The sequence below is a fragment of the Oncorhynchus gorbuscha genome, linkage group LG15, assembly GCF_021184085.1.
Source record: "Oncorhynchus gorbuscha isolate QuinsamMale2020 ecotype Even-year linkage group LG15, OgorEven_v1.0, whole genome shotgun sequence".
Classification (NCBI taxonomy): domain Eukaryota; kingdom Metazoa; phylum Chordata; class Actinopteri; order Salmoniformes; family Salmonidae; genus Oncorhynchus; species Oncorhynchus gorbuscha.
Window position 1 is genome coordinate 46,755,057 of NC_060187.1, and position 27,330 is coordinate 46,782,386.

Sequence of the window (27,330 nt, forward strand, 5' to 3'; positions counted from 1 at the left end):
TCAGGACTGGGGTTAATCTACAGTTTGTACAGAGAAACCGGTCCTCTACAGCTTCTCAAGGGAAAGACGACCCAGACTGGACTGAATCAAATGCTTTGGGTCAACATTTTATGCCCCTTGCTCATTGTTTGACTGGCCACTAAGCAATGGGCTGGCTTTCTCCTGGGTGGATGACTGGCTTTCTCCAGTCATCCAGGAATACAGGAATACAGAGAGGACAATGGCTTAACTTGTTACTCTTAAGAGTTGGCTATGTGCTCTACTTTCCCATTAGATTAAGCAGACATTTGCTTGTGTCCTGAAGAGGAGCCTCGTGAACCACATGATGGCAGAAATGCAATCGCTTAATTTGTCTAAGCACAGTGAGTAGTTAGAAGGTACTAAACAATAATTTCTTTCATAAGATTTTTGCAGACAAACCCTCCCTTTTAATCACCTCAGACGACCGAGAGAACTGCACCTGGATCGAACATGAGTATGTTTCCCCAAGCATATACATCATCCCAGGTTCACCATGAGCGTTGAACGAGTGAATGAATGAATTTGATTTGGACACATCAGATTGTGGAAGTTATTTTCAGACCAGAGGCAAGGCATTCCTCACATTCATCATGAATGGTGTCATTTCATTCGATATATACATACTCTTACATAATCCTACAGTACGCTGTCTGCCAGACCTGCTCTACACAAATAGGTCAAGTGTACCTTCAGGGTATTACCTTTTACCTGCTTAGTTTTATCTCAATGACCGTGTTGCAAGGGAGCCACAGCTCAATTTTAGCTTAGGATCTCACTGCTAACTAAAAACAGACTGAACAATGTCTATCAACTGGGCTGACATTTTGAAAGCAACTTATCTTGCATTCTCTCTCTCCCCATTCTCAAAATGCATTCGAGAAGAAAGTCCAAGATGAGGTACCTTGAGGAGAGAGGATGCGAGGATGCGAGGAAAGATCTAGTAACTCCTTTTTTTCAAGTTCAAGTAGTTTATTTGCCATTTGCCGGTATTAAAAAAATGTAACATTTAAAAACTAAAAAGTTTTAAGTAACATTCATGGGAATTTTTGTTGGAGCTCTCTCATAGTACAGTTCATACACAAATACAGTAAACATATCACAAATAGAACATAATTAGAACATCAATCCAATTAGAAGTGCTGAGATCCCTTGCTACTGATCAGAAGGGAAGTGGAGATAGATGTCTCAAACCTTGTGTGGCCGGGCATGCAGAAGACCACCATGGCATGGTACATAAAACACAACCTACACAATTGGGTACAGATCTAGTATATCTTAGCTATTTCAAGACTGATCATTGACCAATGTTCTGGAATGACGATATTAGAATTTCAGTAGCATGACCTTCATTTCAGAAAAGTTTAATTGATTTTTATGTTTCAGCATAGGGTGGAGCACTTTCACCTCGCATCCCTCTGAAGGGTGGACACCTCTGACTCAAACTATCCACCCTTCCCACCCACACCTTTAGAGGGTAGTAAAATGTCTTACAGCCAGGTTTCATATGCATAGGTACACATTCACATGCATTCAGCCTGCCCCTGAACGTGACCTTGTGTTTCTGTGGAAAGTTCCAGAAACCTGAGTACTCAGTGAGGGAGCAACAAGGAGGGGGAGCGGGGGGGGGGGGGGGGGGGGCGACGACAGAATGAGACCAGCTTAGAGTGTGCATGCTCCGTCTGGTCTGCTCCTGCAGGTAGGGGCTGTATTACTACGGTGCCAGCCACCACTTCCCCAGGCTTACTCCCAGCCAAAAACACTAGCAGTGGTGGCATAAACATGTCGGTCATTGAGAGTCCAGCCATATTGCAAAGATTGGAAGGATTTTTTTGTTGCCAGAATGTACAGTACTGTCTTGGGTCACTCTTCGATTACTCTTGGTTCATAATGTTGTGTGCATATGTGTGTAATGTTCATTGTGATTTCTTTCTTATATGACTGGAAAACTATTGTTAAAGGGGAAATTCACCCCAAAACACTTCTGGGCCCTCATTCCATTCAGCGGAATGTGAGAATAGCGAAGGCCCTGGTACAGCACAGTCTAGGGTACAGAGAGAAGTCTCGGAGACAAATGCTTACTTGTTTCGTATTAGAACACACACTCTCACACACCAGGTCAGCAGGGCACAGATTCATAATTTGGTGGGTGTTCATATTGGTCCTATTTCACACATATATGTTTTTTTTGCATATGCTACTCTCTCTAAGAGACCCTCAGAGAGTGGGGTCCCATGGCCAGGGTCTGCCATTATCAACAGTGACCCTGTAGCAATTAGGGTTAAGTGCCTTGCTCAATGGTACATCAACAGATTTCTCACCTTGTCAGCTCAGAGATTCAGACTAGTGGCCTTTCGGTTTCTGGCCCAACACTAAGCTACATGAAGAGATGGGTTAGTGTTGCAGTTTATGCTGGCAGTCATATAGCATTGTGGTAAAAAAAATAATCTGAGGGCAGCAGGTAGCCTGGCAGTTAAGAGCAGGTCCCTGAGCGACTAGGTGAAAAGAATCTGCTGATGTTCCCTCTGAGCAAGGCACTTAACCTTATTTCCTGTGGATAAGAGCAGGGGAGGGACTGGAAGGGAGGGAGAGAGCTGCCTCTAACCCTCTGTCTCCCTCATCTCTACTCTATCCTGTGGGACAGGGTAACATGGCCTTGGCTGACAGAGAAACTAAGAGGCCATTAAAGTACATCTGCACAACTATTAACAGACCAGCTGGCCGGTGTGTTTACGGACATATTCAATCAATCCCTATACCAGTCTGCTGTTCCCACATGCTTCAAGAGGGCCACCATTGTTCCTGTTCCCAAGAAAGCTAAGGTAACTGAGCTAAACGACTACCGCCCCGTAGCACTCACTTCCATCATCATGAAGTGCTTTGAGAGACTAGTCAAGGACCACATCACCTCCACCCTACCTGACACCCTAGACCCACTCCAATTTGCTTACCGCCCAAATAGGTCCACAGACGATGCAATCTCAACCACACTGCACACTGCCCTAACCCACCTGGACAAGAGGAATACCTATGTGAGAATGCTGTTCATCGACTACAGCTCGGCATTCAACACCATAGTACCCTCCAAGCTCGTCATCAAGCTCGAGACCCTGGGTCTCGAACCCGCCCTGTGGAACTGGGTACTGGACTTCCTGACGGGCCGCCCCCACGTGGTGAGGGTAGGCAACAACATCTCCTCCCCGCTGATCCTCAACACGGGGGCCCCACAAGGGTGCATTCTGAGCCCTCTCCTGTACTCCCTGTTCACCCACGACTGCGTGGCCACGCACGCCTCCAACTCAATCATCAAGTTTGCGGACGACACAACAGTGGTAGGCTTGATTACCAACAACGACGAGACGGCCTACAGGGAGGAGGTGAGGGCCCTCGGAGTGTGGTGTCAGGAAAATAACCTCACACTCAACGTCAACAAAACTAAGGAGATGATTGTGGACTTCAGGAAACAGCAGAGGGAACACCCCCCTATCCACATCGATGGAACAGTAGTGGAGAGGGTAGCAAGTTTTAAGTTCCTCGGCATACACATCACAGACAAACTGAATTGGTCCACTCACACTGACAGCGTCGTGAAGAAGGCGCAGCAGCGCCTCTTCAACCTCAGGAGGCTGAAGAAATTTGGCTTGTCACCAAAAGCACTCACAAACTTCTACAGATGCACAATCGAGAGCATCCTGGTGGGCTGTATCACCGCCTGGTACTGTTATGCAGGTGAATGAGGACCCAAAAGCGACTTAACGAAAACAGAGTCTTTATTCCAGTGTAGACAAAAGCGATAATCCTGGATAAACTCTAGGTGAAAGCAAACACAGGAAAACTGAAATCCACTCGTCAGTAGAGAGGAATGACTGGAGACGCGACCACAGACTGCAGGTCGCTTCGGGAAGGCATCGGCCGTAGCTGACAATGACACCTGCTCCCACGCAGCATCTGAAGAAGGTAAAACACGACAGGGCGGAACAAGGACACAGAACAGCGAACATCATACAAGGATCCGACAAGGACAGAAGCGGAAAACAGAGGGAGAAATAGGAACTCTAATCAGAGGGCAAAATAGGGGACAGGTGTGAAAAGAGTAAATGAGGTAGTTAGGAGAATGAGGAACAGCTGGGAGCAGGAACGGAACGTTAGAGAGAGAGAGCGAGAGAGGGAGAGAGGGAGGGGAAGAGAGAGGGATAGAAAGAGGGAAAGAACCTAATAAGACCAGCAGAGGGAAACAAATAGAAGGGAAGCACAGAGACAAGACATGATAATAAATGACAAAACATGACAGGTACGGCAACTGCTCCGCTCTCAACCGTAAGGCTCTCCAGAGGGTAGTGAGGTCTGCACAACGCATCACCGGGGGCAAACTACCTGCCCTCCAGGACACCTACACCACCCGATGTTACAGGAAGGCCATAAAGATCATCAAGGACATCAACCACCCGAGCCACTGCCTGTTCACCCAGCTATCATCCAGAAGGCGAGGTCAGTACAGGTGCATCAAAGCTGGGACCGAGAGACTGAAAAACAGCTTCTATCTCAAGGCCATCAGACTGTTAAACAGCCACCACTAACATTGAGTGGCTGCTGCCAACACACTGTCATTGACACTGACCCAACTCCAGCCACTTTAATAATGGGAATTGATGGGAAATGATGTAAATATATCACTAGCCACTTTAAACAATGCTACCTTATATAATGTTACTTACCCTACATTATTCATCTCATAAGCATACGTATATATACTGTACTCTACATCATCGACTGCATCCTTATGTAATACATGTATCACTAGCCACTTTAACTATGCCACTTTGTTTACTTTGTCTACATACTCATCTCATATGTATATACTGTACTCGATACCATCTACTCTATGCTGCTCTGTACCATCACTCATTCATATATCCTTATGTACATATTCTTTATCCCCTTACACTGTGTATAAGACAGTAGTTTTGGAATGGTTAGTTAGATTACTTGTTGGTTATCACTGCATTGTCGGAACTAGAAGCACAAGCATTTCGCTACACTCGCATTAACATCTGCTAACCATGTGTATGTGACAAATAGAATTTGATTTGATTTGCTTTGAACAGTTGATGTGAATATGTATGGGGTGCCATTTGTGATGCACACTTGAAGGTCTTTGTCATGGCTAAGTACCTCGTTACAGTAGATTCATTCTTAATTAGTGACGGCTTGTTTGCCAAGTGTTTTACATTGCAAATAATCTAAGAGCTTGCTGAAAGTAGGGAGAAATTAGTAGGCTACTTAATAACCTTTTACCGCGGTGGGTTAAATCAAGGTCACACATTCTTGGTAGTCTGAAACAAATCTACTTTGAAACAAAAGTATAGACCTGATGCACATGGTTATTTGTGGCTGTACCATGTCAGATATAGAGTTGAAAGGTATTCCATTTTTAGTTTGCCTCCTAATATTACACTTTATGTACATGACCAAAATCTGAAATAGATATATTTTTTTCAATCATCTTTATTTAATTATGAAATGATGAAAAATATGAAAAATATGAATAACATGTACTTACAATGGAATTTGACTCTGCTTTTAGATGGCTGAAAACACAGTGATGACACTTCAGGAATTCGATTTGAGTGGGGTGAATGAAGGCAGGAAAGGGCTACGCTGTCAATTTAAAACTAAATGGTGTCTGACTCCGACATAACTGTTCTGTGTTGCCCAGGACTGGTATACCAAGACATGTGTGTGTGTGTGTGTGTCTGTGTCGTACATGTTTCTTCTAGCGTCATAGCTATGTCACAACTATGCAGTGTTAAAGATCACCTAAACATCTGTTCCTCCTTTTAAATCTGGGGCGTGGCGGGGAGATCAGACTAAGTGCTTTCACACGAGTGAGAGTAAGCAGCACTTACAACGTACTGTGGTATTAGTCAGTGAGTCACTGTCGTCGTGTAGTAGGAACCATATTGGCTGTGTCTGTGTTATAAGATTCGACTACCAGCCTTGAGTAAACAGGAAAATGACATGTTTTATTGCATCCGCCAACTGGTCTCTTTCTCGTATGTGTTCTGAATGTCACAGTCTCTAGACTAGGGGAAAGGCTCAATGTTGTTAGATGAGAAATGCATTTTTTCCAATTACGTTTAGAAATCTCATGCCTGTTTTGTAGGTGTCATTGTGGGGTTGTGCAAGTTTATTTGAGGAAAGACTTCGACTTCCAGTCCAGATGGAGGGTGAAATGGATGTTAGCTTCGCTTTCTTTGTGTTGGCTGGGGGACAGAGACGCTAGCGGCGCAACAATGGCCCCCTTCATGATAACAGAGTCGCCAGTGATTTCTCTGCTGCTGTGCCTGAGAATTATATTATCAGCCCGCCCCCTGGGAGAGAAACCAGCCGCAGGAGGATACCATATTCTGCTGTGTTTACCTCTGCGAGAGGAATGGGGGGAGAGAGGAGGGGGATGGGGCAACTCCAGCAAGACCAGGGAACCTTTTTATACTATTTTTCACACCGCTGGGTGAAATAAAAGGCCAGCTCCCTCTTGCTTTTACTTTTTCACTTGTCTGGCATGCACTCTCACTGACACATATACACGGCTCCCTCCCTCTCTCCCTCCCTTGCGCTCCCTCTCTTTATGCCTTGCTCTCTTTTTCTGAACTAGTTATTCATCCACTGTGTTTATGAGTCAGGGAGGGTGGGGACTTGGAGGGCAGCAGTACCAGTCACACTTTGTCAGTTTGCTCTCTCTCTCTCTAACTCACACCCTCTCCCTCCTCTCTTTCTCTTTGTCCCTCCCTCTCTCTCCATATCTCTCCCCCGACTGCTGTCCTGGCCCTTCTCTCCATCAGGACAGGGAGAGCTAGCAAGCTATCCTCTGCGGTGAACGGGACTTGGCGTCCACACTGGCATCCATTAGCCCACTCTGAGGAGAACAGGAAGTTAACCACAGCAACGACGAGGTAAGTCCACCCACTTAGCATAAGATGGAGTACCCAGGAAACTAACCCTAACCCCTTTCTCAAATTTTAGCCCACTTGTTGAGCCAATGTTTTTTTCCGGTCGCGTTTGTGTCCCTAAGTTGGTTTTAGGCTTTGTATCACCTCAGGGAATAGCTCTGTTCTGTGTCTAAACAGGCTGGGGTAAACACACAGACATTGTTTGGACGTTGTGTGTGTGTGTGTGTGTGTGTGTGTGTGTGTGTGTGTGTGTGTGTGTGTGTGTGTGTGTGTGTGTGTGTGTGTGTGTGTGTGTGTGTGTGTGTGTGTGTGTGTGTGTGTGTGTGTGTGTGTGTGTGTGTGTGTGTGTGTGTGTGTGTGTGTGTGCGTGCGCAGAGGTAGAAAACCCGGTGTGTGTGTACAGTAGGTGTAGCAGCCTTGCAGACACTCCTGGCAAACAGATGCTGCACTGTGTGTTTGTTCTAATGGGCTCCTCCTTGACTCCCTCTCCCTGTGGATGTTTTTCCCCCCTCTCCTCTGCCTACCCTCTGTGTTTTCAATGTCAATGGTGAAGTCACTGAGAATAGCGTCCGGCCAAGGTTTCCAGACGGCTTATCGTCACATGACAGGTCGAGGTTGATAGCTTCGTGGAAGTATCTCCTCCATCCATTCTGGAGCAGGCAGTCTCTAAATACCAACAAGGGGTAAATCAATTGGCTACATTTGTCTATTTGTTTACAGTAAGGTTTTCTGGTTAGCTCGGCCTATGTGGTGTTTCCCTCGTGGAATTGAGGTAGTGTTGCACATGGACTTTGTGACCCTCTGGTTAAAGTGACCGAATCTGTTGGATGGTCATTTGATTTCCATAGGGGGGCATGTTGTTTTCACTCCACCTTTTATGTGGATGTATGTACATTTAAAAAAATAAGTGTTCAATAAATTGTATTCGTGGCGTGCCTTTGTTACAGCTATGAAACAGAAAGCATTGGTGTTGGAACCCGGTATAAGATTATTTTTAAACAAAATAAAAAAATGAATACCCCAACCACCAAGATGCACGGTCAGCAAGATGAAAACATCAGTAGCCTAAACATCATTACAAGCGCCATGTGTGCTTGATAATGGTGAAAATCATCACAAAAGCAATAACGTCATTATGAATATAAATGTAGATAAGACAGCATGTTCATTTCACATAGCCTAAACAACAAAAGCTGTTGAGTGCATTGATGATATTATTTCTTGCTTGATATGTAGGGCCTACTCCCGCAGTGACGACATTATGTGCTGATAGTAGCCCGTAGAATTCTCACCGGCGTGTTCTATTCCAAACGGTGCCGTCCCCTCTCCAGTCGCACCGTTTCATTTGGTGGTGGCGTGGGCACCTGCTCAGTGCGCCCAATTCTGGCTTTTTTTTTGCTTTTAGCCCTCAGAGGTGTAGGTTCAGGTTGAAGTTCAGAATCAGAAGAATTCTCATCGGAGATGTCATAATGATTTATTTTTCTTCCCCACCGTCGGAGTTGTTTTCCTTCAGATGTTGTAGCAATGCTAACTAGTGCATCCATTAATCTTGGTCTTCTTGCCGTTGTAAATTACATACGCTCTCTTGTGTACTCCAAGGAGGCCCGGAGCAGAATGATAGAGGACAGAACATTTTGAGATTATAATTAGAATAGATCAATACATTAGAATGCCTGTTCTTCATTCAACATTGGTGATCACATAATTATGCATCGCTCGCTTCCCCTCGTTCATCAACTCATCCGTTTTTCCCCATCATACTTGAGGCTACTTCATTTATTGAATCTCCTATTATATCTGTGAAATTAGTTTTGGTATAGTTTCGGGTTCACTTTCGAGGCAATTATCGGGGTGATTTCCAACTGGGCACGGCCTCTTCAACTATTGGGAGAAGAGGGGGAGCAGGTCCTACTGTCGAGAGAAGGAGGGGCAACGGGGAAAACCATATAAAAAATGTATACAACAACAGTTCTGTTTGTCATATTACAATTAGAACAATGACAGTGTGTATTGTAGACTTACATGTATTTGGGAAAAGTCAAGGACAGAGGGTGGCATTACTTTAAAAAATGGCAGAGTTATACATTTTTTTAAATTCATGAGCAGTACAAACGACTGCTTTAGCTGTTCTATTGTTGGTTTTATAATTACGACATGCAATTTAACTGTAAATATGTATTAGCCTATCTTTCAATGTGGCATGAACACAACCAGTCATGATGATTTCATCTGATTGTAAAATAAATAAATGAATAAAAAGTAGATTGCCTTCACACCTTAGTCCAAAATTGCATCCAATTGACTGAAACAGGGCCCTTCTGTCTTGCAACATGTAGCCCTGTGTATCTAAAGTGGTCTGGCAAAAAAAGAGAATGTCATGCCATACTATTTTAGTCCAGACAGCATCAGATACATGGGCTACACATACTAAGACAGAGGGGCGCTGTTTCGCTCGCTTGGATGCTTTATCTGACCATGATGGGTCTTTCTGTCAGAGCGTGTCTTGGTCAAATAAAGGATCAATATTTTAATATTTTATTTGGATGGGCAAGGAGGTACGGTAGGGCGGGCCAGGAGGTATGTTTTGGCTGGCCAGGCCCCCTAAGGACTGCCCATAACGCCAGCCCTGCCACCTTGGGATCCACCACTGTCTGCTGGGGAAACGACTATTGCTGACTTCGCAGTCACAGCAAAACAACTATTGCTGACTTAGCAGTCACGACACATTGAGGAAATTCTCATTGGAAGTCTTTACTTCTTTGGACGTCTTTACAACATTCTGAGAGCTTTGTTACATTGTCATTGGGGAGTCTTAGGTGGCGTTTCAAAGCTCAAGAGTTTGTCGTGAGCTCATGTGATTGGTACGTCTTGAGGCATTCGGTAGAGATGGCCAGATTGATTGATTATATAACTGAATCTGTTATCCCACAAAATGGTTTTATAATGAATCAAACAAATGTGATCAGCGTCCCAGTTATCTCCCGCTCAACTGCTGCGATACTATTCGATGTGCATAAACTCATCCATTTTCCATTCTAAATTAAAATCTGCTGCTGATGGAGCTCATGAGCTGGGCGTCTCTGTGTGTGTGTGTGTGTGTGTGTGTGTGTGTGTGTGTGTGTGTGTGTGTGTGTGTGTGTGTGTGTGTGTGTGTGTGTGTGTGTGTGTGTGTGTGTGTGTGTGTGTGTGTGTGTGTGTGTGTGTGTGTGTGTGTGTGTGTGTGTGTGTGTGTGTGTGTGTGTGTGTGTGTGTGTGTGTGTGTGTGTTAGCAAAAACCAAATGCATAGCTGGAGCCCTGAGCTGGATATAATTTATTTCACACATCTTCGATTTCTTATAGTTATACTTAATTTATAGTCAAATCCTGCCGTCTGTACTTCGAAATACCTCGGTATATGGTATAAACGGTATATATCGCCCAAGCTTAACCATCACCCACTAATTAACTTGTATTTTTTCCAGATTAAGGGTTTGAGCTAGAAATGTATCAATATTTATAATTTATAAATTAGCTATGACGTAGCCAATGAATGTATAATCACAATTTTGGATTTCACCTCAATCTCAAAATCAAAGAGTGATTTTCTCTTCTCCTCTTGCTTTGGCCATGCAGTGCTTCTCGCAAAAGTGATTGCTGTTATGAAATTATAAACTTTACCCTGTGTATATAAAAAGGACCATATGCACTGATTGTTTAAAGCTAAACCAAAATTATTGCTGTTGGTGAATCTGAATAATCTAAATAAAATTCATTCAGTGCCTTCAGAAAGCGTTCAAACCCCTGAATGATTCTGCATTTAGTTGTGTTACAGCATTCATTTAAAATTGATTATGTGATTTTTTGGGGGTGTCACTGGCCTACCCACAATACCCCATAATGTCAAAGCGGAATAATGTTTTTAGACATTTTTACAAATCAATACAAATTAAAAGCTGAAATATCTATAGTCAACACGTGTTCAAGCCCTTTGTTAAGACAAGCCTAAATAGGTTCAGGAGTAGAAATGTACACAACTCATCCTGTAGGATGCAAAATGCATCCTACAGGGATGATTTCTGTATTTTGAAAGTTACATATCTTGAAAACTTGATTGCTGACAAGCAACACATTTTGGGCTCGGTCAACACTGAGAAAATTAAACAAATGCCAAAATATCATTCCTTTAAATCTATGGCAAGACTGAGACTGTCTAGCAATGATCAACAACCAATTTACCCAGGAAGGCTCACAGCTGTAAACGATGCAAAAGGTGATTCTAACATGCATTGACTCAGGTGGTTGAATACTTATCTAATCAAGTTATATTCATGTATTTTTTAAATATTTTTTTTACAAATGTTAGGCATTTTCTTCCACTTTGACATTAGAGTTTTTTGTGTAGATCGCTGACAATTGAATCAATTTTAATCCCACTTTGTAACACAACAAAATGTGGAAAAAGTAAAGGGGTGTGGTTAATACCTTCTGAATGCACTGTACAGCCATATGAGGGTTGTGTCTCTGATAGCTTACTTTTATTCCAGTAAAACACAAGAGCACACAGATAACAATAACCTAGCAAATTACATAGGTTGTCACTCAACTAGTAAAGCCTCGTATCGCCCAAGCCATTTTAGTGTTTGTATGCTGAAGGTGTCACTCGGATGTGCAAGATCAGGAACAGGCCCGCCTACCTCGCATTTGTCAGCGCGCGAAGCCGTCCGCTGGGAACACCACATCATTTCAACTTGGAAATCTGGGTAATATTTGGTTGGGACGTTGATCAATGAGATTTCAACCTTTATTCACCCAGTCAAATTGAATTCCTGATGTGTTATCGCTATATTTTCAACCATCTAAAAGCACAGACAAATTCCATTGTTAAAAACAATGTCTGATTATTAGTTCAGTGTTCATCTAAATGTGTTATCGCCACTCTTTCAACCATTTAAAAACACAACAACGTTTAAATGGGAATACAATGTCAGATATTTTGTATTTATACAACACCTTAAATGTGATATCACTGTACTTCATCAAATAGCAGAAACAAATGACCTGGATGGCAGCATAGTGCAAGTGATCAATATTAAAGCAATTGTGAAGATCTCCACCGACCTGCGACCTTTGCATGCTATCTTGAACATGCACGGCTTTCTATGATTACATAAGAAGATGTTCATAGATACTGTAGGCTAAACTTCAAAATGTGGCCATGGATGTGTTACTCATTTTAAATTGATTAATTCTGTGACATTACTTTGTAAGATACCCACCCTTACCTTTAAGCTATTCACTGTATTACAAAAGTAGTTGTGTTTGGTTGACAATGCAACCAAATATCAACATTTAAAGGATATCTAATGCTTGGATAGTTTAATCTGAGCCACTTGTTATGCTGGTGAATGAGGACCCAAAAGCGACTTAACAGAAACAGAGTCTTTATTCCAGTCTAAAACAAAAACGATAATCCTGGATATAATCTCAGGTAAAGTCAAACAGGAAAACTGAAATCCTCTAGGCAGTAGAGGGGAACAACTGGATACGCGACCACAGACTGCAGGTCGCTTCGGGAAGGCGCAGGCCGTAGCTGATATAGATACCTGCTCACACGCAGCATCTGAAGAAGGCAGAAACACGACAGGGCGGAACAAGGACACAGAACAGCAAACATCAAACAAGGATCCGACAAGGACAGAAGCGGAAAACAGAGGGAGAAATAGGGACTCTAATCAGAGGGCAAAATAGGGGACAGGTGTGAAAGAGTAAATGAGGTAGTTAGGAGAATGAGGAACAGCTGGGAGCAGGAACGGAACGATAGAGAGAGAGAGCGAGAGAGGGAGAGAGGGAGGGGGAGAGAGAGGGATAGAAAGAGGGAAAGAACCTAATAAGACCAGCAGAGGGAAACGAATAGAAGGGGAAGCACAGGGACAAGACATGACAATCAATGACAAAACATGACACCACTGACTTAATCCTACCCTTGGACTTTTATTTTTGCTTTTTGTTGGAGACGTGAATCCACCATATCATTTGTTAAAGTTAATAGGCTATTTATTGTATTGCAAAAGTGATATTGAATTGTGTTTGGTTGTCAACGCAACAAAATATCAGCATTTGAAAAGGACGTATTTTTGTGCCACTGACTTAGTCTGGCTTTAATTCCAGTTTGTCTACAAATGAATAATTGATATGTCAACCAAGAATCAAAGTTCAAGAATAGGACTCAGACTTGAAGTGAAATGCGTGTAAGGTTTGATTTGATTTGAGTAGTAATCTTTAAACTTTGACTTGTAGATGAGATGGAGACGTGAATCCAACATATTAATGATTAACTTGAAGATTCCATTTGAAATCATCCAAAGCTTGAAGCTCTATGCCAGTTGAATCCTGGGTTGAATTGAAACAAAAGCTGTATAATCCTAAATAGTATCATTGATGATATACTTACAAAGTATGGTTACATTTCATTTTCTCTGTTAAACCTACCTCTCGGAGTGACTCTACTAGCAACAGTGAATCTATTTAGTTATTAAGAGCTCTCTCAATAATCATTCTCATGATAGCATATTGGTAATCTCAAAGCTGGCCTTAGTTTAAACCCTGGATGGGAGACCAAATTATTATTATTATTATTATTTTTCTCACCTTTATTTAACCAGGTAGGCTAGTTGAGAACAAGTTCTCATTTGCAACTGCGACCTGGCCAAGATAAAGCATAGCAGTGTGAACAGACAACACAGAGTTACACATGGAGTAAACAATTAACAAGTCAATAACACAGTAGAAAAAAAGGGGAGTCTAAATACATTGTGTGCAAAAGGCATGAGGAGGTAGGCGAATAATTACAATTTTGCAGATTAACACTGGAGTGATAAATGATCAGATGGTCATGTACAGGTAGAGATATTGGTGTGCAAAAGAGCAGAAAAGTAAATAAATAAAAACAGTATGGGAATGAGGTAGGTGAAAATGGGTGGGCTATTTACCGTTAGACGATGTACAGCTGCAGCGATCGGTTAGCTGCTCAGATAGCAGATGTTTGAAGTTGGTGAGGGAGATAAAAGTCTCCAACATCAGCGATTTTTGCAATTCGTTCCAGTCACAGGCAGCAGAGAACTGGAACGAAAGGCGGCCAAATGAGGTGTTGGCTTTAGGGATGATCAGTGAGATACACCTGCTGGAGTGCGTGCTACGGATGGGTGTTGCCATCGTGACATTTACATTTACATTTAAGTCATTTAGCAGACGCTCTTATCCAGAGCGACTTACAAATTGGTGCATTCACCTTATGACATCCAGTGGAACAGCCACTTTACAATAGTGCATCTAAATATTTTAAGGGGGGTGAGAAGGATTACTTTATCCTATCCTAGGTATTCCTTAAAGAGGTGGGGTTTCAGGTGTCTCCGGAAGGTGGTGATTGACTCCGCTGTCCTGGCGTCGTGAGGGAGTTTGTTCCACCATTGGGGAGCCAGAGCAGCGAACAGTTTTGACTGGGCTGAGCGGGAACTGTACTTCCTCAGTGGTAGGGAGGCGAGCAGGCCAGAGGTGGATGAACGCAGTGCCCTTATTTGGGTGTAGGGCCTGATCAGAGCCTGGAGGTACTGAGGTGCCGTTCCCCTCACAGCTCCGTAGGCAAGCACCATGGTCTTGTAGCAGATGCGAGCTTCAACTGGAAGCCAGTGGAGAGAGCGGAGGAGCGGGGTGACGTGAGAGAACTTGGGAAGGTTGAACACTAGACGGGCTGCGGCGTTCTGGATGAGTTGTAGGGGTTTAATGGCACAGGCAGGGAGCCCAGCCAACAGCGAGTTGCAGTAATCCAGACGGGAGATGACAAGTGCCTGGATTAGGACCTGCGCCGCTTCCTGTGTGAGGCAGGGTCGTACTCTGCGGATGTTGTAGAGCATGAACCTACAGGAACGGGCCACCGCCTTGATGTTAGTTGATGTTAGTTGAGAACGACAAGGTGTTGTCCAGGATCACGCCAAGGTTCTTAGCGCTCTGGGAGGAGGACACAATGGAGTTGTCAACCGTGATGGCGAGATCATGGAACAGGCAGTCCTTCCCCGGGAGGAAGAGCAGCTCTTGTCTTGCCGAAGTTCAGCTTGAGGTGGTGATCCGTCATCCACACTGATATGTCTGCCAGACATGCAGAGATGCGATTCGCCACCTGTGGAGCGAAGCTGTGACCAGTGAACTGAGATAAGGCGGAGCTTTACCTAGCATGGACTTGTAGATGACCTGGAGCCAGTGGGTCTGGCGACGAATATGTAGCGAGGGCCAGCCGACTAGAGCATACAAGTCGCAGTGGTGGGTGGTATAAATGAGGTGCTTTAGTGACAAAACGGATGGCACTGTGATAAACTGCATCCAGTTTGCTGAGTAGAGTGTTGGAAGCAATTTTGTAGATGACATCGCCGAAGTCGAGGATCGGTAGGATAGTCAGTTTTACTAGGGTAAGTTTGGCGGCGTGAGTGAAGGAGGCTTTGTTGCGGAATAGAAAGCCGACTCTTGATTTGATTTTTGATTGGAGATGTTTGATATGAGTCTGGAAGGAGAGTTTACAGTCTAGCCAGACACCTAGGTACTTACAGATGTCCACATATTCAAGGTCGGAACCATCCAGGGTGGTGATGCTGGTCAGGCGTGCGGGTGCAGGCAGTGAACGGTTGAAAAGCATGCATTTGGTTTTACCAGCATTTAAGAGCAGTTGGAGGCCATGGAAGGAGTGTTGTATGGCATTGAAGCTCGTTTGGAGGTTAGATAGCACAGTGTCCAAGGATGGGCCGGAAGTATATAGAATGGTGTCGTCTGCGTAGAGGTGGATCAGGGAATCGCCCGCAGCAAGAGCAACATCATTGATATATACAGAGAAAAGAGTCGGCCCGAGGATTGAACCCTGTGGCACCCCCATAGAGACTGCCAGAGGACCGGACAGCATGCCCTCCGATTTGACACACTGAACTCTGTCTGCAAAGTAAAAGGTGAACCAGGCAAGGCAGTCATCCGAAAAACCGAGGCTACTGAGTCTGCCGATAAGAATATGGTGATTGACAGAGTCGAAAGCCTTGGCAAGGTCGATGAAGACGGCTGCACAGTACTGTCTTTTATCGATGGCGGCTATGATATTGTTTAGTACCTTGAGCGTGGCTGAGGTGCACCCGTGACCGGCTCGGAAACCAGATTGCACAGCGGAGAAGGTACGGTGGGATTCGAGATGGTCAGTGACTTGTTTGTTGACTTGGCTTTCGAAGACCTTAGATAGGCAGGGCATGATGGATATAGGTCTGTAACAGTTTGGGTCCAGGGTGTCTCCCCCTTTGAAGAGGGGGATGACTGCGGCAGCTTTCCAATCCTTGGGGATCTCAGACGATATGAAAGAGAGGTTGAACAGGCTGGTAATAGGGGTTGAGACAATGGCGGCGGATAGTTTCATAAATAGAGGGTCCAGATTGTCAAGCCCAGCTGATTTGTACGGGTCCAGGTTTTGCAGCTCTTTCAGAACATCTGCTATCTGGATTTGGGTAAAGGAGAACCTGGAGAGGCTTGGGCGAGTAGCTGCGCGGGGGGGGGGGGGGGGGGGGGAGCTGTTGGCCGAGGTTGGAGTAGCCAGGCGGAAGGCATGGCCAGCCGCTGAGAAATGCTTGTTGAAGTTTTCGATAATCATGGATTTATCGGTGGTGACCGTGTTACCTAGCCTCAGTGCAGTGGGCAGCTGGGAGGAGGTGCTCTTGTTCTCCATGGACTTCACAGTGTCCCATAACTTTTTGGAGTTGGAGCTACAGGATGCGAACTTCTGCCTGAAGAAGCTGTCCTTAGCTTTCCTGACTGACTGTGTTTATTGGTTCCTGACTTCCCTGAACAGTTGCATATCGCTATTCGATGCTATTGCAGTCCGCCACAGGATGTTTTTGTGCTGGTCGAGGGCAGTCAGGTCTGGAGTGAACCAAGGGCTATATCTGTTCTTAGTTCTGCATTTTTTGAACGGAGCATGCTTATCTAAAATGGTGAGGAAGTTACTTTTAAAGAATGACCAGGCATCCTCAACTGACGGGATGAGGTTAATGTCCTTCCAGGATACCCGGGCCAGGTCGATTAGAAAGGCCTGCTCACAGAAGTGTTTTAGGGAGCGTTTGACAGTGATGAGGGGTGGTCGTTTGACTGCGGCTCCGTAGCGGATACAGGCAATGAGGCAGTGATCGCTGAGATCCTGGTTGAAGACAGCGGAGGTGTATTTGGAGGGCCAGTTGGTCAGGATGACGTCTATGAGGGTGCCCTTGTTTACAGATTTAGGGTTGTACCTGGTGGGTTCCTTAATGATTTGTGTGAGATTGAGGGCATCTAGCTTAGATTGTAGGACTGCCGGGGTGTTAAGCATATCCCAGTTTAGGTCACCTAACAGAACAAACTCTGAAGCTAGATGGGGGGCGATCAATTCACAAATGGTGTTCAGGGCACAGCTGGGAGCTGCGGGGGGTCGGTAGCAGGCGGCAACAGTGAGAGACTTATTTCTGGAGAGAGTAATTTTCAAAATTAGTAGTTCGAACTGTTTGGGTATGGACCTGGAAAGTATGACATTACATTGCAGGCTATCTCTGCAGTAGACAGCAACTCATCCCCCTTTGGCAGTTCAATCTTGATGGAAGATGTTATAGTTGGGTATGGAAATCTCAGAATTTTTGGTGGCCTTCCTGAGCCAGGATTCAGACACGGCAAGGACATCAGGGTTAGCAGAGTGTGCTAAAGCAGTGAGTAAAACAAACTTAGGGAGGAGGCTTCTGATGTTGACATGCATGAAACCAAGGCTTTTTCGATCACAGAAGTCAACAAATGAGGGTGCCTGGGGACATGCAGGGCCTGGGTTTACCTCCACATCACCCGCGGAACAGAGGAGGAGTAGTATGAGGGTGCGGCTAAAAGCTATCAAAACTGGTCGCCTAGAGCGTTGGGGACAGAGAATAAAAGGAGCAGATTTCTGGGCATGGTAGAATATATTCAGGGCATAATGCGCAGACAGGGGTATGGTGGGGTGCGGGTATAGCGGAGGTAAGCCCAGGCACTGGGTGATGATGAGAGAGGTTGTATCTCTGGACATGCTGGTTGTAATGAGTGAGGTCACCACATGTGTGGGAGGTGGGACAAAGGAGGTATCAGGGGTATGAAAAGTGGAACTAGGGGCTCCATTGTAAACTAAAACAATGATAACTAACCTGAACAACAGTATACAAGGCATATTGACATTTGAGAGAGACATACGGCGAGGCATACAGTAATCACAGGTGTTGAATTGGGAGAGCTAGCTAAAACAGTAGCTAAAACAGTAGGTGAGACAACAACAGCTAATCAGCTAGCACAACAACAGCAGGTAAAATGGCGTTGACTAGGCAGGGAGGGTCGGATTAACTACACACAGAGCCTGAGTGCGGCTGGGGCCGACAGATAAAACATAAACAAGCAGAATGGAGTACCGTGATTAATGGACAGTCCAGCATGCATCAGCTATGTAGCCAAGTGATCAGTGTCCAGGGGGCAGCGGTGGATGGGGCAGGGAAGCTGGACTGGCGAGTGTTATCCAGGTTTAAAAAACTGTCTGGCTGTGCAGAAGGAAGGTAAAAGGTAAAAGCCGCTAGCGGTGGCTAACAATGACTAAATAGCTTGTAGCTAGTTAGCTGGTTAGGTTCTGGAGGTTCTTGAGTGTGTTCTAAAAATTAAAAATTAAAGCGATTCCGTATCACATTGGGTGAGGCTGGTTACCGGAAGGTATAAACAAATAAAAAATCTAAAAGAGATAGAAAGTAAATATGGGTCCAGTGAGTGTTTGGGACGCGGCGATTCAGACGGTTAGCAGGCCTGTGCTAACAAGCGAACAGTTAGTAGGCCGGGGCTAAACAAGGATAGCAGTTAGCAGACCAGGGCTAAACAAGTTAGCAGTTAGCGGACCGGGGCTAAACAATCTAGCAGTGAATAGCTGTAGATAGATCTCCAGTTGAAATAATCCTGTGGTTGAAGTTCCACCCTTAAAACAGCAGTTTACATTGATTACTTTAAAAAAAAAACATTGTATTTTCCACTTAGATTCCACATCACAATACTTTGACAAATTACGTTGAAACAACATTGATTCTATCAGTTTGTGCCCAGTGCGCAATTCAACTAGGCCACTGACATTGCCTGGGGTCTTTCGGCATGAAGAATTACTCTGTAGATTAATGACTGTCGACACAATTACACTCAGTTCGACACTGACTGAGAGGATTCATCAGTTGTCACAGAAGACGAGAGGTATTTTCGGAAGGTAGAAAGAATGTAATATGAGCAAAATAATTTAGCGAACCGGCGATTCACTTGTACCTGAAACATTTGAATCAGGGACCGATGCGTATCGAAGAATGTTACATCCTTATTAGAAAGCCTCTCGATACGAACTGATCCTCTTGTGCACTGTCCTCAGATCTTTGGCAGTAAATTCCATTCAGTTATAGATCCAGTTGTTCAGTGAGATTTTTAACAACTCACAAGTCTGTCTAGGGTTTTAAGGACCAATAGATTATTACAATAGATTTCCAACAGTTGTCAGAATGTTCACGTGATTACTTAATGTGAAAGTGCTTCTCCTCAGAACAAGACAGACGGCAGATGAGTTAAAGGCACTGTGACGTGTGCCGGCACCACAGATATGTTGCTCATGCCACTCACCGCATTCTCCGCAGCTCCGAGGCCTGCAGATGCACTGTAGACCTACATACGGTGAACTTTTCCCTATTTCACCTGTAGGCGTCCATGACGCTCCCCTTTTCTGCCTGAAACTCATAATAAAATGTGATTTGCGTAAATGCTAACCTCTACTTTAGTTGCAGGCATTTCCTTGACCTTTCCAGGTGGTGCATCCATAATGTGACATGTGACATGTGTCATTAACATTTTGAGGCCTACGTGTCAGATTTACACTCACATTGCTCAGGAATGTTGCCATGATCACACACAGAATCAAGACAATGGGAAATTAACCTGATATCCCCTGCCGTGCCGTTTTAATCCGTGTCCTTGATCCAGGTGAACAAAATGTGCAGATGCCATTGGCCACTAGATTAGATCTCGCAAACGGGGCATTCCTTTGCCTCTTCGCTGTGTGCATTTGCTATGCCTTGTGGCTACAGTTACTGGTACTCCTCACCTTTACCAGGGTTCAAGAGATGTACAGTGCAGATAACCTAATGCCAGTTACCTTTGCATACAGGTTTGTTTGCAGTTCAGATGATTACAGTCCATACCTTTTATAGAAAGCTCTGTTGGTCTGAAAATGGCTGGCTGCTGAATTCAAGTTTGTTCCCACTGGGCACAGATCAGATCAGTTCAACGTCTAGTTTTGGTTTACATTTGGTTGAGTTGTCAACTAACTTGAATTCAACCCGAAATAAACAAATGTCACCATGTCATTGGATTTAGGTCCAAAGTTGGTTGAAAAAAAAGACAATTCCCTTACGCCAATGACTTTTTTGAAATCCAATCATCTTTCCATGTTGATTCAATGTCATCACGTGGATTTGAGTTGAAACGCCGTGTAAACAACGTTGATTCAACCAGTTTTTGCCCAGTGGGTCACCACTATCAAAAGGAAAAGAACAAGACACTGTATTTTCCTCATGATAGACTACAGATGGTGAAACAGATTGGCTTGCTAGTCAGCACCTTTCAGAATAGTGCATACGTAAGCTAGTTCCCTTAACCTAGTGTTGACAAACTTTTGTTTGTCATAGATTCAATTGAAGTAGGTCACGGATGGTCATTTACACCACTTGAATAAATCTGAATCACCTCGATCAAAGTTTCAAACGGTGTTGAAGTGCATGAACTGGTAACCGTTGACATGTACACGCAAACAAACAAAAAAGCGTTAGTGTGTTTGCCACCCTCAACAAAGCACTTGCCTTAAGTTCTCCCCCTTGAAAAGCAGTGTTGTTTGACATTCTTGCTGTATTAAAGACCTCCAGCTGAGTGTTTGGTTTATTGAAAGGAAGGGCTTTTCGTGAGCATACCAGCGGATGGGAGCTTCCACTTGGACTATTGTTGTATTGGTGCAGGGTTCCTCTGATTCAACTGTATACACTTTGACAATGTTTTCTATACTGCTCTGTATGCTCAGACATCACTGTTTGATTCATTCCATGACGATTCTGTACTGTGTATTTTTGCTGCATGGTAAGACACTTTTCTATACTCTCCGCAATGTTGTCTTTTGTTGGCCCTGATATCCCTCTCATTTGGCCTCAAACTCTCCCGCTGCACATTCTAGTGTATCATTACCTTTAATGGTGTTGTTTTAGGGTGGACGAGACTGTACTCCAAGTGCAGGGAGAGCGCAGTGTAGGCTGCTCTGAACAATGGATCCCTATTGCTCCATAGTGTAGTGGGATGGGACCGCACCCACACATCCCAGCTGTTGACCAATAACATTGACTGCTCACCCTTTATGGAATAGGCCTAGAGAGCTCTTGTCAAGAACAGAAATAGGATAAACTAGGTTTGGCCTATCCTGTGGGTGGGGGGGGGGTAGACCAAACCTTCTTTCATAAATAGTTGTATGATGGGAGTGTCCATAAACAATTAATTTTATCGAAAGGTGGAAAGGGAGAGCTTTATTTCAAGCTTATTTGTGAGTTCCTAGGTCAAGCCATGTGGTAACTAGCATCTTAATTAGCATTGATGTCAGGGTTGCTTGTCACAATCATCCCCATTGTAACAATGTACCCAGTAAGCTAAATGACAATGAAAAGTCGTCTATGTTTCACAAGTTTGGACAGCACAGTACAGCACAGTTAAATTCAGTAGAGTACAGTACAGTAGAGCAAAGTAGAGTACAGTATATTAGAGTAAAGTGCAGTTTAATTCAGTATAATAGAGTACAGTACATTAGAGTACTGTACAGTAGAGTTTATTTAAGTATACAATACAGCCAGCATGGGTGGCGCGGGGGTCCCCACCAAAAAATTATGAATATATTTTTAAAGAAATTCAGTCCGGTTTTAAACTGTCTTTAAAGTTGTAATAGTAGAATGCACAAGGTGCCATTTCTAAATTGGGTAGTTTTCTTCTTGTCAGAAATATCCCAATTGACTTTCCAATGTTAGCTAATGTTTTTTTATTTCGCCCCCCCCCCTTTACCTACCTTTACCTACCTTTACCAATAGGTAGGTAAAGAAAGAAAACAACAGTAAAAAGACAGGCTATATACAGTAGTGAGGATATAAAAGTAGTGAGGCTACATACAGTAGAGAGGCTATATACAGTAGCAAGGCTATAAAAGTAGTGAGGCTACATACAGACACCGGTTAGTCAGGCTGATTGAGGAAGTACATTGTAGATATGATTAAAGTGACTATGCATATATGATGAACAGAGAGTAGCAGTAGCGTAAAAGGGGGGTTGGCGGGTGGTGGGTGGTAGGATACAATGCAGATAGCCCGGTTAACCAATGTGCAGGAGCACTGGTTGGTCGGGCCAATTGAGGTAGTATGTATATGAATGTATAGTTAAAGTGACTTATGCATATATAATAAACAGAGAGTAGCATCAGCGTAAAAAAGAGGGGTTGGGGGGGGCACACAATGCAAATAGTATTGGTAGCCATTTGATTACCTGTTCAGGAGTCTTATGGCTTGGGGGTAAAAACTGCTGAGAAGCCTTTTTGTCCCGCTTGCCATGCGGTAGTAGAGAGAACAGTCAATGACTGGGGTGGCTGGGGTCTTTGAACATTTTTAGGGCCTTCCTCTGACACCGCCTGGTGTAGAGGTCCTGGATGGCAGGCAGCTTAGCCCCAGTGATGTACTGGGCCGTACGCACTACCCTCTGTAGTGCCTTGCGGTCAGAGGCCGAGCAATTGCCATACCAGGCAGTGATGCAACCAGTCAGGAGGCTCTCGATGTTGCAGCTGTAGAACCTTTTAAGGATCTCAGGACCCATGCCAAATCTTTTTAGTTTCCTGAGGTGGAATAGGCTTTGTCATGCCCTCTTCACGACTGTCTTGGTATGTTTGGTCCATTCTAGTTTGTTGTTGATGTCACTGCAGCCCCGTCGATGAGAATGGGGGCGTGCTCGGTCCACCTTTTCCCGTAGTCCACAATCATCTCCTTAGTCTTGGTTACGTTGAGGGATAGGTTTTTATTCTGGAACCACCCGGCCAGGTCTCTGACATGACAAAATGTAAAGAATTGCAAGAAAATTAGCGTAAAAACTGCTCAAATTTCTTTGCACCACATGACATGACGTGTGAACACGGGATCTTCCCCAATGCTGGAAGGGGGGCCCCAGTGAGACAGTTTGGAAACCCTGCTCTACCCTATTGTGCTCTACTCTACTGCACTGAACCATACTCTACAGTACTGAACTAAAGTCTACTCTACTGTACTGAATACACTCTACTTTTCTTTACTGTTCTGTACTGTACTGTACTCACTCTATACTGTGCTGTCCAAACTTGTGAAACATCGATGTCTATGATTGGTTCAGACCTGTTTGTCAAAATCTGTGAGACAAAGTCAGCAACATTCACACACACACACGCACAAACCTCTTCACATTTGAAAAAACATTCCTTGTTTTCAACAAAATAAATGAACACAAATGTTTACAGTTGTACTTTTTTCCCTTTATCCACATATTTCGTTGTCATCCAAATATCAGATGGTTACTGTTTTGTTTGATTAAAATACTTGTAGTTTGGTAGAGGATAAAAGTTGCAGGTCACTTAGTTCAATCGAATTGTCCTCATAAACCTGAGGTAAAAACCATCACACCCTGTTTGTTTCCAGAGATAACATGTCTTCAAATAAGCCTGTATGATCTCCCTTCTTCAGTCAGTGTGGTTATGTCTGCACCTTGATCGCTTGAGACCGGTCTAGAACAAATTTAAACATCAAAGACTGTTGCCTTTGCCTTCTCTCTCTCACGGCCGGGGTCATTTGGGGAGAGCAGAGAGCACAGAGGGAGAGTTTGTGTTTTGGCCTGGTTCCTGTACTTGGCAGTCCCAAACTGAGGCGAGGGCTGCCTCTGTGCTGTGGGATCGAGATGCTTGTCTGTCTCCTGTAGCCCCTCCCCTCTACTGTCAGGCCATGTCTGCCGAGGGGCAGGGACAGGGGCAAGGCATGCTAGGATGTGAGGGGCAGAGTGTGGAATGCTGGGTCATTGACGACAACCCGTTTGGGTCAGTGATACTCGTTCAGAAGCAGATCACTCTGCCACTGAACAAGGACTATCGACTGCAGCGCACACATTTACTTTCTCATTCTCTCATGTCATGAAACCAACTAAAATACCAGCTATAAAGTGATGCCATAGTAATGCTATGCTATGACGCACTATTGCATTTTATGTTTTGGGGAGTAACAAGGATTGATGGTTTTGGGGAAATACAAAATGATTCATTTGACGCAGGCAGCACTGATATGTTTAATACCATGAATTATGTTTGGGTAATGACACTGTAATGACATTGTAAATTCAGTAAATTAAGGTATTGCAATAGCATAGCATGTACAGTGCATTTGGAAAGTATTCAGACCCCTTGACTTTTTACAGCCTTATTCTGAAATGGATGAAATAGTTTTTTCCCGTCTCAACAATAAGCCATAATGATAAAGCAAAAGCAGGTTTTTTGAAAGTTTTGCAAATGTATTTCAAATAAAAAACTGAACTATCACATTTACAAAAGTATTCAGACCCGTTACTCAGTACTTTGTTGAAGCACCTTGGCAGCAATTACAGCCTTGAATCTTCTTAGGCGTGACGCTACAAGCTTGGCACACCTGTACTGTATTAGGGGAGTTTCTCCCATTCTTCTCTGCAGATCTCAAGCTCTGTCAGGTTGGATGGAGAATGTTGCTGCACAGCTATTTTCAGTTCTCTCCAGAGATGTTCGATTGGGTTTAAGTCTGGGCTCTGGCTGGGCTACTCAAGGACATTCAGAGACTTGTCCCGAAGCCACTCCTGTGTTGTCTTGGCTGTGTGCTTAGGGCTATTGTCCTGTTGGAAGGTGAAACATCCCCACAGCATGATGCTGCCACCGCCATGCTTCATCGTAGGGATGGTGCCAGGATTCCTCCAGACGTGATGCTCGGCATCAGGCCAAAGAGTTCACCTCCTTGACCAAGGCCCTTCTCCCCTGATTGCTCAGTTTGGTCAGCTCTAGGAAGAGTATTGGTGGTTCCAAACTTCTTCCATTTAAGAATGATAGAGGCCACTGTGTTCTTGGGGAACTTCAATGCTGTAGAAATGTGTTGGTACCCTTCCCCAGATCTGTGCCTCAATCCTATCTCGGAGTTCTACATACAATTCCTTCGACCTCATGGCTTAGTTTTTGCTCGTACATGCACTGTCAACTGTGGGACATTATATAGACAGGTGTGTGCCTTTCTAAATCATGCCCAATCAATAGAATTGACCACAGGTGGTCTCCAATCAAGTTGTCAACACATCTCAAGGATGATCTCATAGCAAAGGGACTGAATACTTATGTAAATAGGTTATTTTTGATTTTTATAGATTTGCAGAAATGTCTAAAAACCTGTTTTTGCTTTGTCATTATGAGGTATTGTGTGTAGATTGATGAGGACATTTTTTTTTTATACATTTTAGAATAAGGCTGTAACATAACAAAATGTGGAAAAGGTCAAGGAGTCTGAATACCTCCGGAATGCACTGTAAGCCAATATGTAAGGGTATTGCAGTAGCATATTACACTTACCTCTATATACAGTATAATGTATTTGCTGAGTGTAGTAGCTATTATTAAAATGACGTAATGACTCATCCATTTGCTTTTCCACAGGTGATTGGGTGATACCACAGGGGAAGCTAGTCAAAATGCTTCAGGACATTGGTGCTAGAGCCATGGAGGTCTACGAGTTCCTCTTGAAGGGAACAGGTGAGGTATTTTTCGACATAGTTCATTACCTGACTAAACCTCTGCTTTGTGTACTTTGACAGCGCTAACTGACATATTGCTCATAAACCTGTTTTGTAGTGTGTTTTTACAACTCTGAGAATGTTCTTTTTTTCTCAGACCCGCGATTGTGGGGCTACCCACTCATGCAGAGTCCGGTGAACATGACGGCCATCTTGCTGACCTACATCTTCTTCGTGCTGGTCGCTGGGCCTCGCTTCATGGCCAACCGCAAGCCCTTCCAGCTCAAGGAGGCCATGATCGCCTACAACTTTACCATGGTGGCGATGTCAACCTTTATTGTCTATGAGGTGAGACACTGTGAAGTCTCTCCAAGATCAGGTTCTTGATTGGTTCTTTTGAGAGGCATAGTCAACAGCACTTGGAGCTAGTCATTTCCCTGGCAGTATATTGGGTGTTTGGTATGTGGCTGCTCTAAATGGGTCATTCGCCTCCTTGGCCAGATTGTGTTGGATAATTAGAACACTAGCTAAATTACTATTGCCTAGATAGGCAGGAGGCAAAGAGGTAAATAATAGTTAAGATGTACATAAAGACGACCAATATACTTCCATATAGTCAATATACACTTGCTTATGTCAATAACAGTATGGGTTCTTTCCAATCTACCAATCCAGTTTGACTACCGGTAGCTACAGTATGTCTAAACTGATTTTGTCCTCTTGTGTTCTTAGTTCTTGATGTCTGGCTGGGCCACAACATACACATGGAGATGTGACGCAATTGATTACTCAGACAGCCCCCAAGGCCTTAGAGTAAGTGTTGAATCTTCGCTTCACACATGGGTTCCCCGTGGTGGTCATGAGATGCATCTTCTTTGAAAGAAAGTATGCATGACAAGGTCAACATTCTTACAATATTGCATCAATACTATCTTTAGACGAGGCTGTTTTGTCCAAATTCTCACCCTTTTCATGTTTTGTTCCCCTCACTAGATGGTTCGAGTGGCCTGGTTGTTCTTGTTCTCCAAATTCATTGAGCTCTTGGACACGGTAAGACTTCAGATGATTTCCCTTCGATTTGGAGTCTCTCTCCCTCTGTTCACATTGAGGTAGTCATCGCCGTGTTTGACATTCCTCTCGTTGGGTCAGGTGTTCTTCGTTCTGAGGAAGAAACATGGCCAGATCACCTTCCTGCATGTCTTCCACCACTCCTTCATGCCCTGGACCTGGTGGTGGGGCGTCAGCTTCGCTCCCGGTCAGTCCACACTGCCGCCTGGCCTTCTACCAGTCAACTGGACTACTAGTTCAACTTTTGACATAAAAAAAAAAAAAGAAAACATTTATCGTCATGTTGCCGCCTGATATTGTAATACCGGATGTGTGAAAGGGTGGGAAGACAATTCCAATTGAAGTAGATGAACGATTGGAGGAAATTGAGGCTTTTCAATTCAAGTGTAGTAGTCCAAAAGTTCATGCCTT

The 27,330-nt window shown here is 44.1% G+C and overlaps 1 protein-coding gene across 1 annotated transcript in view; it reads left to right on the forward strand.

Moving 5' to 3' along the window:
• The window catches only part of LOC123997396 (elongation of very long chain fatty acids protein 1-like), a 39,815-nt gene that overhangs the window by 10,977 nt on the left and 1,508 nt on the right, over positions 1-27,330 (forward strand). Inside the window, exons 2-7 of the mRNA XM_046301575.1 lie at positions 6,861-6,971; positions 25,775-25,870; positions 26,009-26,199; positions 26,584-26,664; positions 26,845-26,901; positions 27,001-27,106. Coding sequence (XP_046157531.1) covers positions 25,810-25,870; positions 26,009-26,199; positions 26,584-26,664; positions 26,845-26,901; positions 27,001-27,106 — 496 coding nt within the window. The 5' untranslated portion in view covers positions 6,861-6,971; positions 25,775-25,809. The remainder of the gene's footprint in view (positions 1-6,860; positions 6,972-25,774; positions 25,871-26,008; positions 26,200-26,583; positions 26,665-26,844; positions 26,902-27,000; positions 27,107-27,330) is intronic.